The 12,444-nt window shown below is 40.7% G+C and overlaps 1 protein-coding gene across 1 annotated transcript in view; it reads left to right on the top strand.

The window, feature by feature from the left end:
* The first annotated feature begins 478 nt into the window (after positions 1-478).
* Positions 479-12,444, top strand: part of LOC144604668 (EMILIN-3-like) — a 33,905-nt gene continuing 21,939 nt past the window's right edge. Inside the window, 5 exon segments of the mRNA XM_078419310.1 lie at positions 479-672; positions 674-793; positions 1,195-1,320; positions 5,861-6,024; positions 9,656-11,530. Coding sequence (XP_078275436.1) covers positions 614-672; positions 674-793; positions 1,195-1,320; positions 5,861-6,024; positions 9,656-11,530 — 2,344 coding nt within the window. The 5' untranslated portion in view covers positions 479-613.

Here is a 12,444-nt window from a genome sequence, read left to right as displayed (position 1 = left end):
GCAAGTGGCTGATCTTTTATAAAAAACCTTTCACTCTGTCACTAAAGGAATGGATTCCATTACGACCTGTAAGATTGCCCGTGCGTCTTATAATCAATGACTGAATGAGAAACATCATATGCAGCACTGCAGACTTGCATCAGGGGGTCTTTCGTTTGAGGAGTGAGGAGTGGGGGGGGGGGGGGGGGGGGGGGGGTGGAGAAGCAATTTCACTTTAAAACCGGGGACTGGGTTTGGAACGAAAGATGAAAAGGTTGGCGTGTGTCCGAACGGTAGTGCGCGTTGCTGGCGACCGGTGCCTGTGTCTATGTTGGAGGGGGGGGGAGGAGGGAAGAGGTTACTGCACCCTCATTGGTAGTGCTGGTGGAGAGAGAGGGGGGGGGTGGGGGTGGCGAGGGTTACGACTGCTCTAATGTCAATGAAACGCCCACTCGCACGAGTCCGCTAAGTTGTGGAGGTGGGCGAGCGCTGGCGGCAATATAGACTCAGGGCCAGAGCTAATGGCTCATCAATCGCCCCATGCTCAGCAACCTCCCGTGTCCAGGCTCTGACCCGGTGTGTGAGCTGTCTGTCGCTTCACCGTGCCGCTGAATTCCTCGTTGTTTCTCAGCCGATGCTCACTTGCTCCGAGTCTCAGGCGGCCGACGAGTTCTGCACAAGTGAAGAAGGGACGGCGCCGTTTCACCTGGATATTAAAAGGCTGTCACGATGTTAAAAAGCGCATTGGCGTCTCCTTCTCTGATTCTCTCCTGCCTTGTGGCGTTGACCCTTCTCACATTCCTCGACGCCAAGGGTAATTTCTACGTTCCGTACCGCTATAACCTCTTCACCTCAGGGACAAGTCCCAGTCTGAAGGGAGCAGGGCGGAGCACTGGCCGGCAGAAGTGAGTTCCTTCTACTTTGCTGAAAGATAAAATACTTGTTAAACCCCTCGCCGTTTCAACCCTCAGCCTGTCTGCTGTGGCGTATAATGGACGCGAACTTTGCAAAACTAAACGCGAACTCAAGTGGGACGCAAACTCAGACATGTCCACGATTATTTTCTACATTTTTCTTTTTCAATCTAAGTTCTTGCTTTCCAAAATAAAATCGATCCCTTTGCACCATTTTCTCGAGAAAGTAAGCTCATATTGTTTGTGTTATGTGAACATTGTAAGGAAATGTATAAACGCGTGATTTGTTTTTTTTCTGCAGGAATTATTGTGCCTACGTTGTGAAGAGGAATATCACTTGTACGATGCTGGACGGCACAGATACCTTTGTGAAAGCCGAATATCATCAGTGTGCTTGGGGTCAAATCAAGTGCCCAGGAGTGGTAATGTAAGTCCCCCAGCGTTGCACAGGACCGAACAACATTGAGCAAAGCCGAGAGGAAACTGCCTGCGAATTCGCAAGTCCACCGCGTGACAGTTTCCAGTCTAGTGGTGCCCTGAACACAATAGATTTGTAGAGATCCTGTCACGGCGGAGTGTACTCTGCAGGTTTGGATTGATGGCAGCCTCCCTCCATCCGTCAGGTTTTTAAGGGACATGTTTTAATCCGAACCAAAACAATAGCGTTTGAGCAGTGGGGGAAAGTGGATGTTGATTGATGTTTAACTGGCTTAAAATCCAAACTCATAACTGGACTTCATACTTAGCAAGCAATACCAACTTTGTTTACTATGCACAAAATTTGCACTGTCGTGGAGTGCTTAATTGTAGTGGGTTGACCTGACTATGCATTTAGCTTCTCGCGTAATATTAGTTATTTAGGACTATGGGCACTAGTCAATTGAACTGTGGTCAAACAGCGGCAGTGTTTTTATGCACTGGTGCGCAAACTTGGAGTAATAATTTACGCTGAATAAAGGGGTTGAGATTTTGAAGGGAGGGTTTCTCCAGTGCCTTCCTTGCACTGCACACACGATCATTTATCTTTGAGGGAGTGGAAGCTTATGAATTCTGGTGCTTTTGCGCCCTCTGGTGGGCAACAATCAGCGGACGTCCCTGAATAGGTATAATAAGCACAATACCCATTCGCCACAGATAACGTGTTTCATCGTCTTTTGATGGCTTTCGTGACATTAATGTGATTTACTGCCGCCATTAGCGTGTTAAAATTGCATTGAGATCAATTTGCAGCGTCTTGCAGATTGAATTGAACAAAGACTGCGGTCGAGACTGATCTTGAAAAAATAACTAGCGTATTTTGTCATGCAATCATTTTAAGTACAAGAAATTAGTCACGGCAATTTTGAATTGTTTTTAATGGTGTATGTATGAGAGAGAGACCATAAAGATTTTTAAAGTTATTTTTACGAACAGAGACGTTTAAGGGAATGCTTCAAAAATGTTTGACAATTGTGATAAGTTTTCATAGAGTAATATGTTGTACTACTGGGTGGATCAGAAACTGATTTAAGATAACTGACAAGAAAATCACAGGTTTGCTGTTGGAAGCTTTAATGCAACTTTTGTTGCATTCTGGGACCAACATTACCTCAAAGGTGGTGAGAAGCTGATTCAGTATTAGTTTTCAATTAAATGTATACTTGAAAAGTAAAGTAAAAGTATTGAAAAGCTTGGAGAATGGGTAGAGAGTGAGATTAATCGAATAGCTCTATTAAAGAGCTGGCCAAGACATGAAGGGCCAAATTGCTTTCCAACAGGCAGTAAGATTCACTGATCTACAATTTGATGCAAAAGGGAAATTTTGTTTTTGTTTATAAATTTGATTTAATACAGACAGTTGCTACAATGATTCTGTTTGCACAGTGGTGCCTTAGCATTTTTGTCAAAGGCTATTTCCAGTTCAGTCGTGTGCTGGACACCTTAAAGATTGGCACCATGAGCAAAGCAGTTGAAAAATTTGAAATAAATGTGTATTTGTGAAAATGTTTCACATTAAGTCACTGTTTTGGCCAAGTTCTGTTACTATAAACATCATCTTCCAAACACACAGATGCTACCTTGAACCCCTTAAATGAAGGGCAGCAGCAAGAAGTCCAATCTGGGCTGCAGATGTTACATCTGCTGTAGCAGAAGTTTGTACAAAACATTTTTGAATTTAAGGCATTTCTGACAAAATCTAATGAACAAACAAAGCATGCCTGATAGTCTTGAACATTAAATGTATGTTTCCTCTGGGTATTTGCAAATTGGTATTTATTACCAATTATAAATAGCTCCTTGTATGTAGGCAAGTGGTAGAATCTGGGGGTAGTGATGGGAAGAATATGTTACAGGGAAAATTAGTGGGATTAGGAATTGCTTTCTGAATTTGTACAGACTCAATGGGCCAAAATGACCACCTTCTGTGTCATGAGAATAATTCAACATTGTAATAGAGGGATTCCAAAAGCATAGCTGAGGCATTGACAATACAACTACAAACATGCATTTTATAAATACCACATTAAGCATTGGGTTATTGGTAAAATAATGCAATTTGATTTTTGTTAAATATAGAGTATTCAGTTATAAACACCATGGAAAGTAAGGGTTGGACTGATTGAGCAACATAACCTGGCTCTCATATGTCCCCCCTTGTGTGTCCTGCAGTAACCACAGTATATGTCTAATTTGAATGGAAAAACTCATTGCTTAATTTGACCAGCTATTTTTAGACAACTGAGAAAGCTAAGCGACTTTGAACATAAATCAGGTGCTGTAATCAATTTCACAATTAACCTTAAATTTAGATTTAATAACAATAGTTGTATTCAAAGTTGACGAAGGATTCTAAAGCCCAAGATATTCATGCATTTCCAAATAAAGTGCTTTGTTTTCCCATCGATGATGGGGGGCTAATTTTGGAAACGGCAAAAGGGAAACCCAAAAATAAAATTAATTCATTCCACTCTATCTGTGCTCAGATTGAAGCTGATTGTATTAAAGAACGTATTTCTGAATATTTGGGATCATATTCAATTTGGCTCCAAACTGTCAAGAAAAGAAAAAAAAATCATCTTTTTAACCGAATTTCCACCAATCTGAAGGATCTGGAAATGTATAAGTATGATGATGACAGTTTGCATATCTGTACCCTTAACATGCCACAAATACAACACCCTCCATAATGTTTGGAACAAAGACCCATCGTTTATTTATTTGCCTCTGTACTCCACAATTTGAGATTTGTAATAGAAAAAATCACATGTGGTTAAAATGCACATTGTCAGATCTTATTAAAGGGTATTTTTATACATTTTGGTTTCACCATGTAGAAATTGCAGCTGTGTTATACATAGTCCCCCCCATTTCAGGGCACCATAATGTTTGGGACACATGGCTTCACAGGTGTTTGGAATTGCACAGGTGTATTTAATTGCCTCCACAATGCAGGTATAAGAGAGCTCTCAGCACCCAGTCTTTCCTCCAGGCTTTCCATCACCTTTCGAAACTTGTATTGCTGTTTATCAACACGAGGACCAAAGTTGTGCCAATGAAAGTCAAAGAAGCCATTATGAGACTGAGAAACAAGAACAAAACTGTTAGAGACATCAGCCACACCTTAGGCTTACCAAAATCAACTGTTTGGAACATCATTAAGAAGAAAGAGAGCACTGGTGAACATACTAATCGCAAAGGGACTGGCAGGCCAAGGAAGACCTCTACAGCTGATGACAGAAGAATTCTCTTTCTGTAATAAAGAAAAATCCCCAAACACCTGTCCGACAGATCAGAATCACTCTTCAAGAATCAGGTGTGGATTTGTTAATGGCCACTGTCTGCAGAAGACTTCATGAACAGAAATACAGAGGCTACACTGCAAGATGCAAACCATTGGTTAGCTGCAAAAATAGGATGGCCAGGTTACACTTTGCCAAGAAGTACTTAAAAAAGCAACCACAGTTATGGAAAAAGATCTTGTGGACAGATGAGATGAAGATTAACTTATATCAGAGTGATGGCAAGAGCAAAGTATAGAGGAGAGAAGGAACTGCCCAAGATCCAAAGCATTCTACCTCATCTGTGAAATACGGTGGTGGGGGTGCTATGGCCTGGGCATGTATGGCTGCTGAAGATACTGGCTCACTTATCGTCATTGATGATACAACTGCTGATGGTAGTAGCATAATGAATTCTGAAGTGTATTCTATCATCCTATCTGCTCAAGTTCAAACAAATGCCTCAAAACACATTGGCTAGTGGTTCATTCTACAGCAAGACAATGATCCCAAACATACTGCTAAAGCAACAAAGGAGTTTTTCAGCTAAAAAATAGTCAATTCTTGAGTAGCCAATTCAATCACCCGATCTGAACCCAATTGAGCATGCCTTTTATATGCTGAAGAGAAAACTGAAGGGGACTAACCCCCAAAACAAGCATAAGCTAAATATAGCTGAACTACAGGCCTGACAGAGCATCACCAGAGAAGACACCCAGCAACTGGTGATGTCCATGAATCGCAGACTTCAAGCAGTCATTGCATGCAAAGGATATGCAAAAAAAATCCTAAACCTGACTGTTTTCATTTACATGACATTGCTGTGTCCCAAACATTATGGTGCCCTGAGATGGGGAGGAGGGGAGGGTTTCCTTCCCACACACGACTTACAAACATTAAAATCTGATAATGTTCACTTTAACCACATGTGATTTTTACTATTACAAATCTCAAATGTGGAGTACAGAGGCAAATAAATAAATGATGGGTCTTTGTCCAAAACATTATGGAGGACACTGTACATTGTACTGATTAAGAAGTGAGCAATAAACCATTAAATGAAGAAATCGGAACGGTGCTGCTTTTGCCTACGGTTCCATGTCATGACAGAGTGCTGCTACAGTGTTGATTACATAGTTGATTAGAATTTCAACTGCCCAGTTGTAATACATTTTATCGATGACAAAAAACAATAATTTATTTACACAGGTACCGGACCTTTCTAAAACCTAAATATAAAATTGGATACAAGACCATTACAGAATTGGAATGGAGATGTTGCCCAGGGTATTCTGGTGAAGCTTGCCAGGAAGGTCATATAGGACATCCTGAACTTGGGCCATCACACCCAGGACCGAGGAAAGGTTATTATGGTAAGCATTAATGTCATCAACAACAGTTGTCCTCTTTTTAACTATAGATGATGTGTTTTACAAAAATGCACTTGGGGTCTGAAACCAACAAGAAACTCAAAGGCTAATCTTACTACGAAATAACCATTTTTTATTCATTTGTAACATTCTTTTAAACTTGTAAACTAATGAAGTAACAATTTTTTTAGTTCAGGAATGTCCAAACAATCTAGTCTGGTTAAAGCTGGTTATTCTATTTCTATTTGTGTATCTTTTGTTCATTTGAATCTTGATGGAGTAAAATGATCCTTTTATTGTTTAAGAATGTGTAAGAAGGAACTGCAGATGCTGGTTTACACCAAAGATAGATAAAATGCTGGAGTAACTCATTGGGTCAGGAAAGGACTCCTTCCAATAAAAATCCTTTTATTGTTGTTGTCAGGCAACAATATCTAGAATCAAGACATCAAGGAATGCTAAGCAAGCAGACAAATGATCTGCAAAATCAACAAACTGCAGATGCTGTAAAATAGGGATAAAACCAGGATATGCTGGAAACAGTCAATGGACCAGGTGTGGAAAGAGAAACTGTTTCAGGACTAGGACCCTTCATCAGAACCAATGAAAATCCTGGCCCTGAGAGGTTAACCACTCCCTCTTTCATAGATTCTGCCTGACCTCAGCATTTCCAGCATTTTCTGTTTTTATGACAAATTACCTAATTAATCGGAACTTTCATTTAAACATTGACTTCAAATTTTCAACAAGGTTATAATAAGAAATTCAGCCAAAACGAATATTAAAACCGGCATAACATTCGCTGTGAATTTATTTAGAAGTAAATTAAGAGAATTTATTTGGAAACAGAGAAAACAGTGTGGGCAATGCAGTGGGAGAGTTCCTGCCTTACTGCTCCAGAGACCCGGATTTGATCCTGACCACGGGTGCTGTCTGCATGGAGTTTGTACGTTCTTCCTGTGACCACATGGGGGTTTTTCCAGGTGCTGCGGTTTCCTCCACACTCCAAAGACGTACAGATTTGTAGATTAATTGGCTTCTGTAAATTGTCACTAGTGTGTAGGATAGTGCTAGTGCACAAACAAGGTGATCGCTGGTCGATGGAGGCCTGGTTGTCTGAAGACCCTGATTCCACACTGAAGTATAAAACATTCAGTAAAACAAGAAAAAAAACTGGCCATAACCAGAATGCAAAACTTATGCTGTGTTTGTTAGGATTTTTGTCTTTATTGCTGAAAAATGAAGTTTCTAATCACATAATCTTGTTGTACATTTGAGACAATAATCGCCATATTTAAGAATATTTACTGGCCTGCATTTTCTGAATATAGCAAAATTTATGGGAGCTGAAATGCTTTTATGGCTGATAAACCTGCTCTTAACTTGAGCAGACCAAGATCTTAAGACGTAGGCTAAACTGGCTGTGAAACCTGTCACACAACCTTTCAGTTTCTGTTACATTTGTCCTGCTGCAGTGGAATGCATTCAAAAGCACAGTAAGCGTTCTTAATACTGATAAATAGAATTAAAGTTATCGTGAAACAGAAAGAAAAATGTCATTAGTATCTCCTGTTGGTCACCACAAATTTATAACCTAGTTTAACTGCAAAATTCTTCAAACCTACAGATAATAGGCAGAACAATGTTAATGAGTAACAGGAGTTTCAGAGGAGGGTTTACTCATCATGTACACCAAACAGAGGAAGCTAAGACAAAGTATAAAGATGTCTCCAAGTCACAACCACCAACTCAACCTTTTGCACTAAAAATTGCAAGCCTGCCTTAATAAGCCAATACTTTTATGCAATTTCAGGGAATTCGACAGAATTACATTTTAAGGAAATCTGCAATAATAAAACCTTGGGGCCACAAAACCTGGACTATTCTGCTATTACTCGATATAGCGAAGGGTTGTAAAAATATCGTGGTTAGGTTACTGTACTAGTATCCATTATTCTGGGTTATTTGATCCAGAGATGTGTTTGATTCTCAGAATGGCAACTGGGATAATAAACTGAATAAAACACAAAGTGCTGGAGAAAATCAGCAGGTCAGACACCATCTCTGGAGGACATGGATAGGTGACCTTTTGGGTTGGGATCCTTCTTCAACCTGAGTGGGAATGGGAAGATATGGTGTTCGATTCCACGTGATCCCACCACCAGTCATATAATCTTGTCTACATCCCTTTCTGTCGAGACCACTCCCAAAATGTCCCATCCACAGATATTTTCCCCTGTAGCCACAGGAAATGGAACAACTGTCCCTACATCTCCTCTCTCACATCCATCCAGGGACCAGAACAACGCTTTTTGGTGAGACAGAGGTTCACGTGCATCTCCTCTAACCTCATCTACCGCATTCGGTGATCATGATGTGGCCTCCTTTATATCGGCTGGACCAGGTGATCGATTCGCTGAACACTTGCACTCAGTCCACCATTTTAATTCCAATCTTCATTTCCGTACCAACCTTTCTGTCCTGGGGCCCCTCCAATGCCAGAGTCAGGCCACATGCACACTGAAGGAACAGTGCCTCATATTCCACTTGGGTAGCTTACAAACCAATGGTATGAATATTGAACTCTCAAACTTTAGGTCACTGGTCCTTCTTTTCCCTCCTCTCTTGCCAGCATTACCCCAAACTCAGTGCACATCCATTTCTCCCAGTATCACCCCATCTCCTCTTTGGCTTGGGGAAAAAGGGTTATACATAAAAAGACTGCCAATTTACAGCCACCCATTTTGTACCATTGATAAACTGTGACTTCAGCCTCTTAGTTCCAATTCCTTCAACTTTCATCGAAAATATTTTCACTATTTAGTTATGCCAGCAATGTGAGAAATCTCACAATTACTGAAGTATTAAGAATGCACATAAGGCACTTAAAGGATTGACTCGATATAATCATTGGTGAGAAGGCTGATCACCATTAGGACTTTACTGGAGAATCTGTCTTGGAATTCCATATACAAATTCCCCAGTTCCATGGTTTAATTTCCATCTTCTAACAATCAGATTTTAAAATTCTAATTTCTAATTCTAATTTTACAATGCAAAAATGATATTCTCTTTCGAGGCCCGGCTTCCGACCCCACTCCCAACTTGCAATGTGCACCAGCGAGCCCTTCTTTGGTAAAGAGCTGGTGGGATGCTCAGGACATCCAGAAGGGTTACAGGTTCAAAGGCGATTAGCTGAAATGGAGAGAGTGTGCAATAATCCTTGCTCCAGCTGAGGGGGGGGGGGGGGGGGAGGCGGGGGAGGAAACATCACCTATCCATGTTAGTCATAGAGTCATATAGCACGGAAAGAAATGTTCACCAGAGATGTTGCCTGACCCGCTGATTTACTCCAGCGGGGTATCAGCGGGGTAATTTTTATTGAAACCAGCATCTTGTTTCCAGCAGCTAATCATAGTTGCCTGAGTTGCCCATCATAGTTCAAGCCCATGGAAATTGAACTTCTTATAATCAAGAGTTCTTTGTGTGTGTCTATTTGAAGAATCAGCCTTTACATTAAGTCCTTCTATTAACAACTTTATGGAGAATAAACATTAAATTGAGGCACATTTGTTTCATCACTTTCACCCCAATTTGTGTACTCTATTAATTTTGTAATATTTGTCCTTTGTAGGCCCTAAAGCTCCGGATATATACGGGGAACGGGTTGACCGTTTAGAAGATGAAATGCGACGGTTTTCACAGTCATTTGAGAAACTCCAAACAATGGTTAGTGGAATAAGTGATAGCCTCAGGCTATCAATTCAGGAGGACACCAACAAAATGATTGTTTCTCTGCTGAATAATCTTAAATACCCCGATGCCGCCGTAGGCTTTGGATATATAACTGATGGCCTAGAAAGCCTGGGTAAAGGAGACCCAACATATCCACCAGCAATGGGAGACTTGGTAGCCAAGGTGACGGAGGTTAAAGATGTATTGAAAACAAAGAGTGACTTGCTTGATGAAGTTCATGGGATGGTGATTGGCCATGATGGGCAACTCAGGCAACTACTGGAGGCTAATAGACCCTCTTCACCTATAGAAACTGTGGATTTCATTGATACTTACATAGATACCAAACTCACCAAGTTCAGAGCAGATCTATTAGATGGCTTTGAAAACAAATTTACAGATGTACAATCTGTCTGTGATTACAAGGTAAAGTTGGTCCAACAGCAATGTGATGAACAGAAAGGCATAAACCAAAGGTTTCAGGAAATGATAGACGGGAAAGAATTGGACCTAAAAAGGGAGATTAATAATTTACAGACTCAAATTGATGGATTACCTGTAACTGAAAATTGTTGTGACACAGTTAACTATTTGATGGAAAAAATCAATACCCTGGATCAGAACCTACATGAAATCTCAAACTATCAAAGTTCACTAACAACTCGATTTGAAAATGAACTCCCACAGTTTTCTACAATTAATGTAGAAAATATTTATGACAGCAGGTTAGATTACATTGAGGCTAAAATCAATGCAACTGAGCGGAGTATAGAAGAAAATTGTTTGACTGTTGAGAACAACATAAAAGGACATTTTGGAGTCGAATTAGATGGCATGAAAATTCAACTGCATGATAAGCTAAAGGAAATCGAGGGTCAGGTTACAATTATCATTGAAGAGTTAAGTAACGTAACCACACCTGCAAACCTGGAGGGGGAGGTCATCCCAATGCTGGAAATAGAAGTTGCCTCTCTTAAAAAGCAAACGTACCTTGATTTGGATAAATTGGAGGCGAGGCTTATTGCCCTGGAAAATCTGTGTACCACAGATTGTATCTCAGTTGGTGGTCATATTGACATTCTCAGAACAGACATTGATGACTGCCAGAAAAACTGCCAAGATATTGTGACCCAGCTAGAAAAGAACTCTGGCCTACTCAATAAACTCAACCATTCCATGTTTGAAATACAAAGAAGAATTAAAGAAGAAGAAGAATCCATTGGAGTGCATGGAGAAATTACGTTACTGAAAATCAACATCAGCTCTGTTAACAGAACACTAAAAGGGATCAAAGAGGCTGTCAGCAGATATGCTGAGGATTTTGCAAATGTTAACTCAACCTGGGATGAGCATGAACGCAAAATGGTAGATGAAGTTCATCTGATGCAACAGGTATTGAATAGCCAAGGTTCCCAGCTTATGTTTAACGGCAAACGTGTCCATGAACTCAAAGGAGATCTGCAGCGAATTAACCACAGGATCATGTCCGACCTCCACAACTGCAAGCACAATGCTCAGGACATCCAGAAGGAAGTGTTACAGGTTGACAGGCGAGTAGCTGAAATGGAGAGTGCGTGCAGTAGACTAAATGCAGTAACAACCAGTCTGGATTTTATTAAGGATGCTTTGGATAATCACGCTGGTGATCTGTGGAGTTACTTAGACCAAATTAATGGAACGCTAGTGACATACGGTCATGAAATCACAGGTCTGAAGGATTCAGTGCACAAGTGCAATTCCGTGATTGCAGGCTTTGGAGACCAGACATTAATTGGTGAGTATTGTATATTCTTTACTACAGTGATCAACACAATGATCACCAACTGAATGCAGAGTACTCAGCACAAATACTTCACCTAGTTCCTTGGAACAAATTATTTTCTATTCCATTATCTTAACTCGTACATATGAAATTAAAGATAAAAATGTGGTTAAACCCCATAAACATATTACATTCAGTATTAGTGCTGTAACTGAACCATGTGATGATATTTCAGAGAATACAGTTAAGACAAAATCATAAACTGCTGAGGCAAATTTCAATTTACTTTTCATTTGAATAAACTAATTGGAACATTGCCGTTAATCTATTTACAAGGATTTGGTTTCCAGTAGTTGCCATTAGTTTGAAGTATCCAACAGTTTGAAGGGGTAGCACAGTGGCACAATGGTAGTGTTGCTGCCTTACAGCAACAGAGACCTGGGTTTGATCCTGACTGTATGGAGTTTATACGTTCTCTCTGAGACTGCATATGCTTTCTCCGGGTGCTATGTTTTCCTACCACATTCCAAAGGCATGCAGGTTTAGACAATAGACAATAGGTGCAGGAGGAGGCCATTCGGCCCTTCCAGCCAGCACCGCATTCAATGTGATCATGGCTGATCATTCTCAATCAGTACCCCGTTTCTGCTTTCTCCCCATACCCCCTGACTCCGCTATCCTTAAGAGCTCTATCCAGCTCCCTCTTGAATGCATTCAGCGAATTGGCCTCCACTGCCTTCTGAGGCAGAGAATTCCACAGATTTACAACTCTCTGACTGAAAAAGTTGTTCCTCATCTCAGTTCTAAATGGCCTACCCCTTATTCTTAAACTGTGGCCCCTTGTTCTGGTCTCCCCCAACATTGGGAACATGTTTCCTGCCTCTAACGTGTCCAATCCCTTAATAATCTTATACGTTTCGATAAGA

This window comes from Rhinoraja longicauda, chromosome 22 (genome assembly GCF_053455715.1).
Source record: "Rhinoraja longicauda isolate Sanriku21f chromosome 22, sRhiLon1.1, whole genome shotgun sequence".
Taxonomy (NCBI): Eukaryota; Metazoa; Chordata; class Chondrichthyes; order Rajiformes; family Arhynchobatidae; genus Rhinoraja; species Rhinoraja longicauda.
Note: the sequence above shows the minus strand (reverse complement) of the source record. Positions and strands in the feature narration are given on the sequence as shown.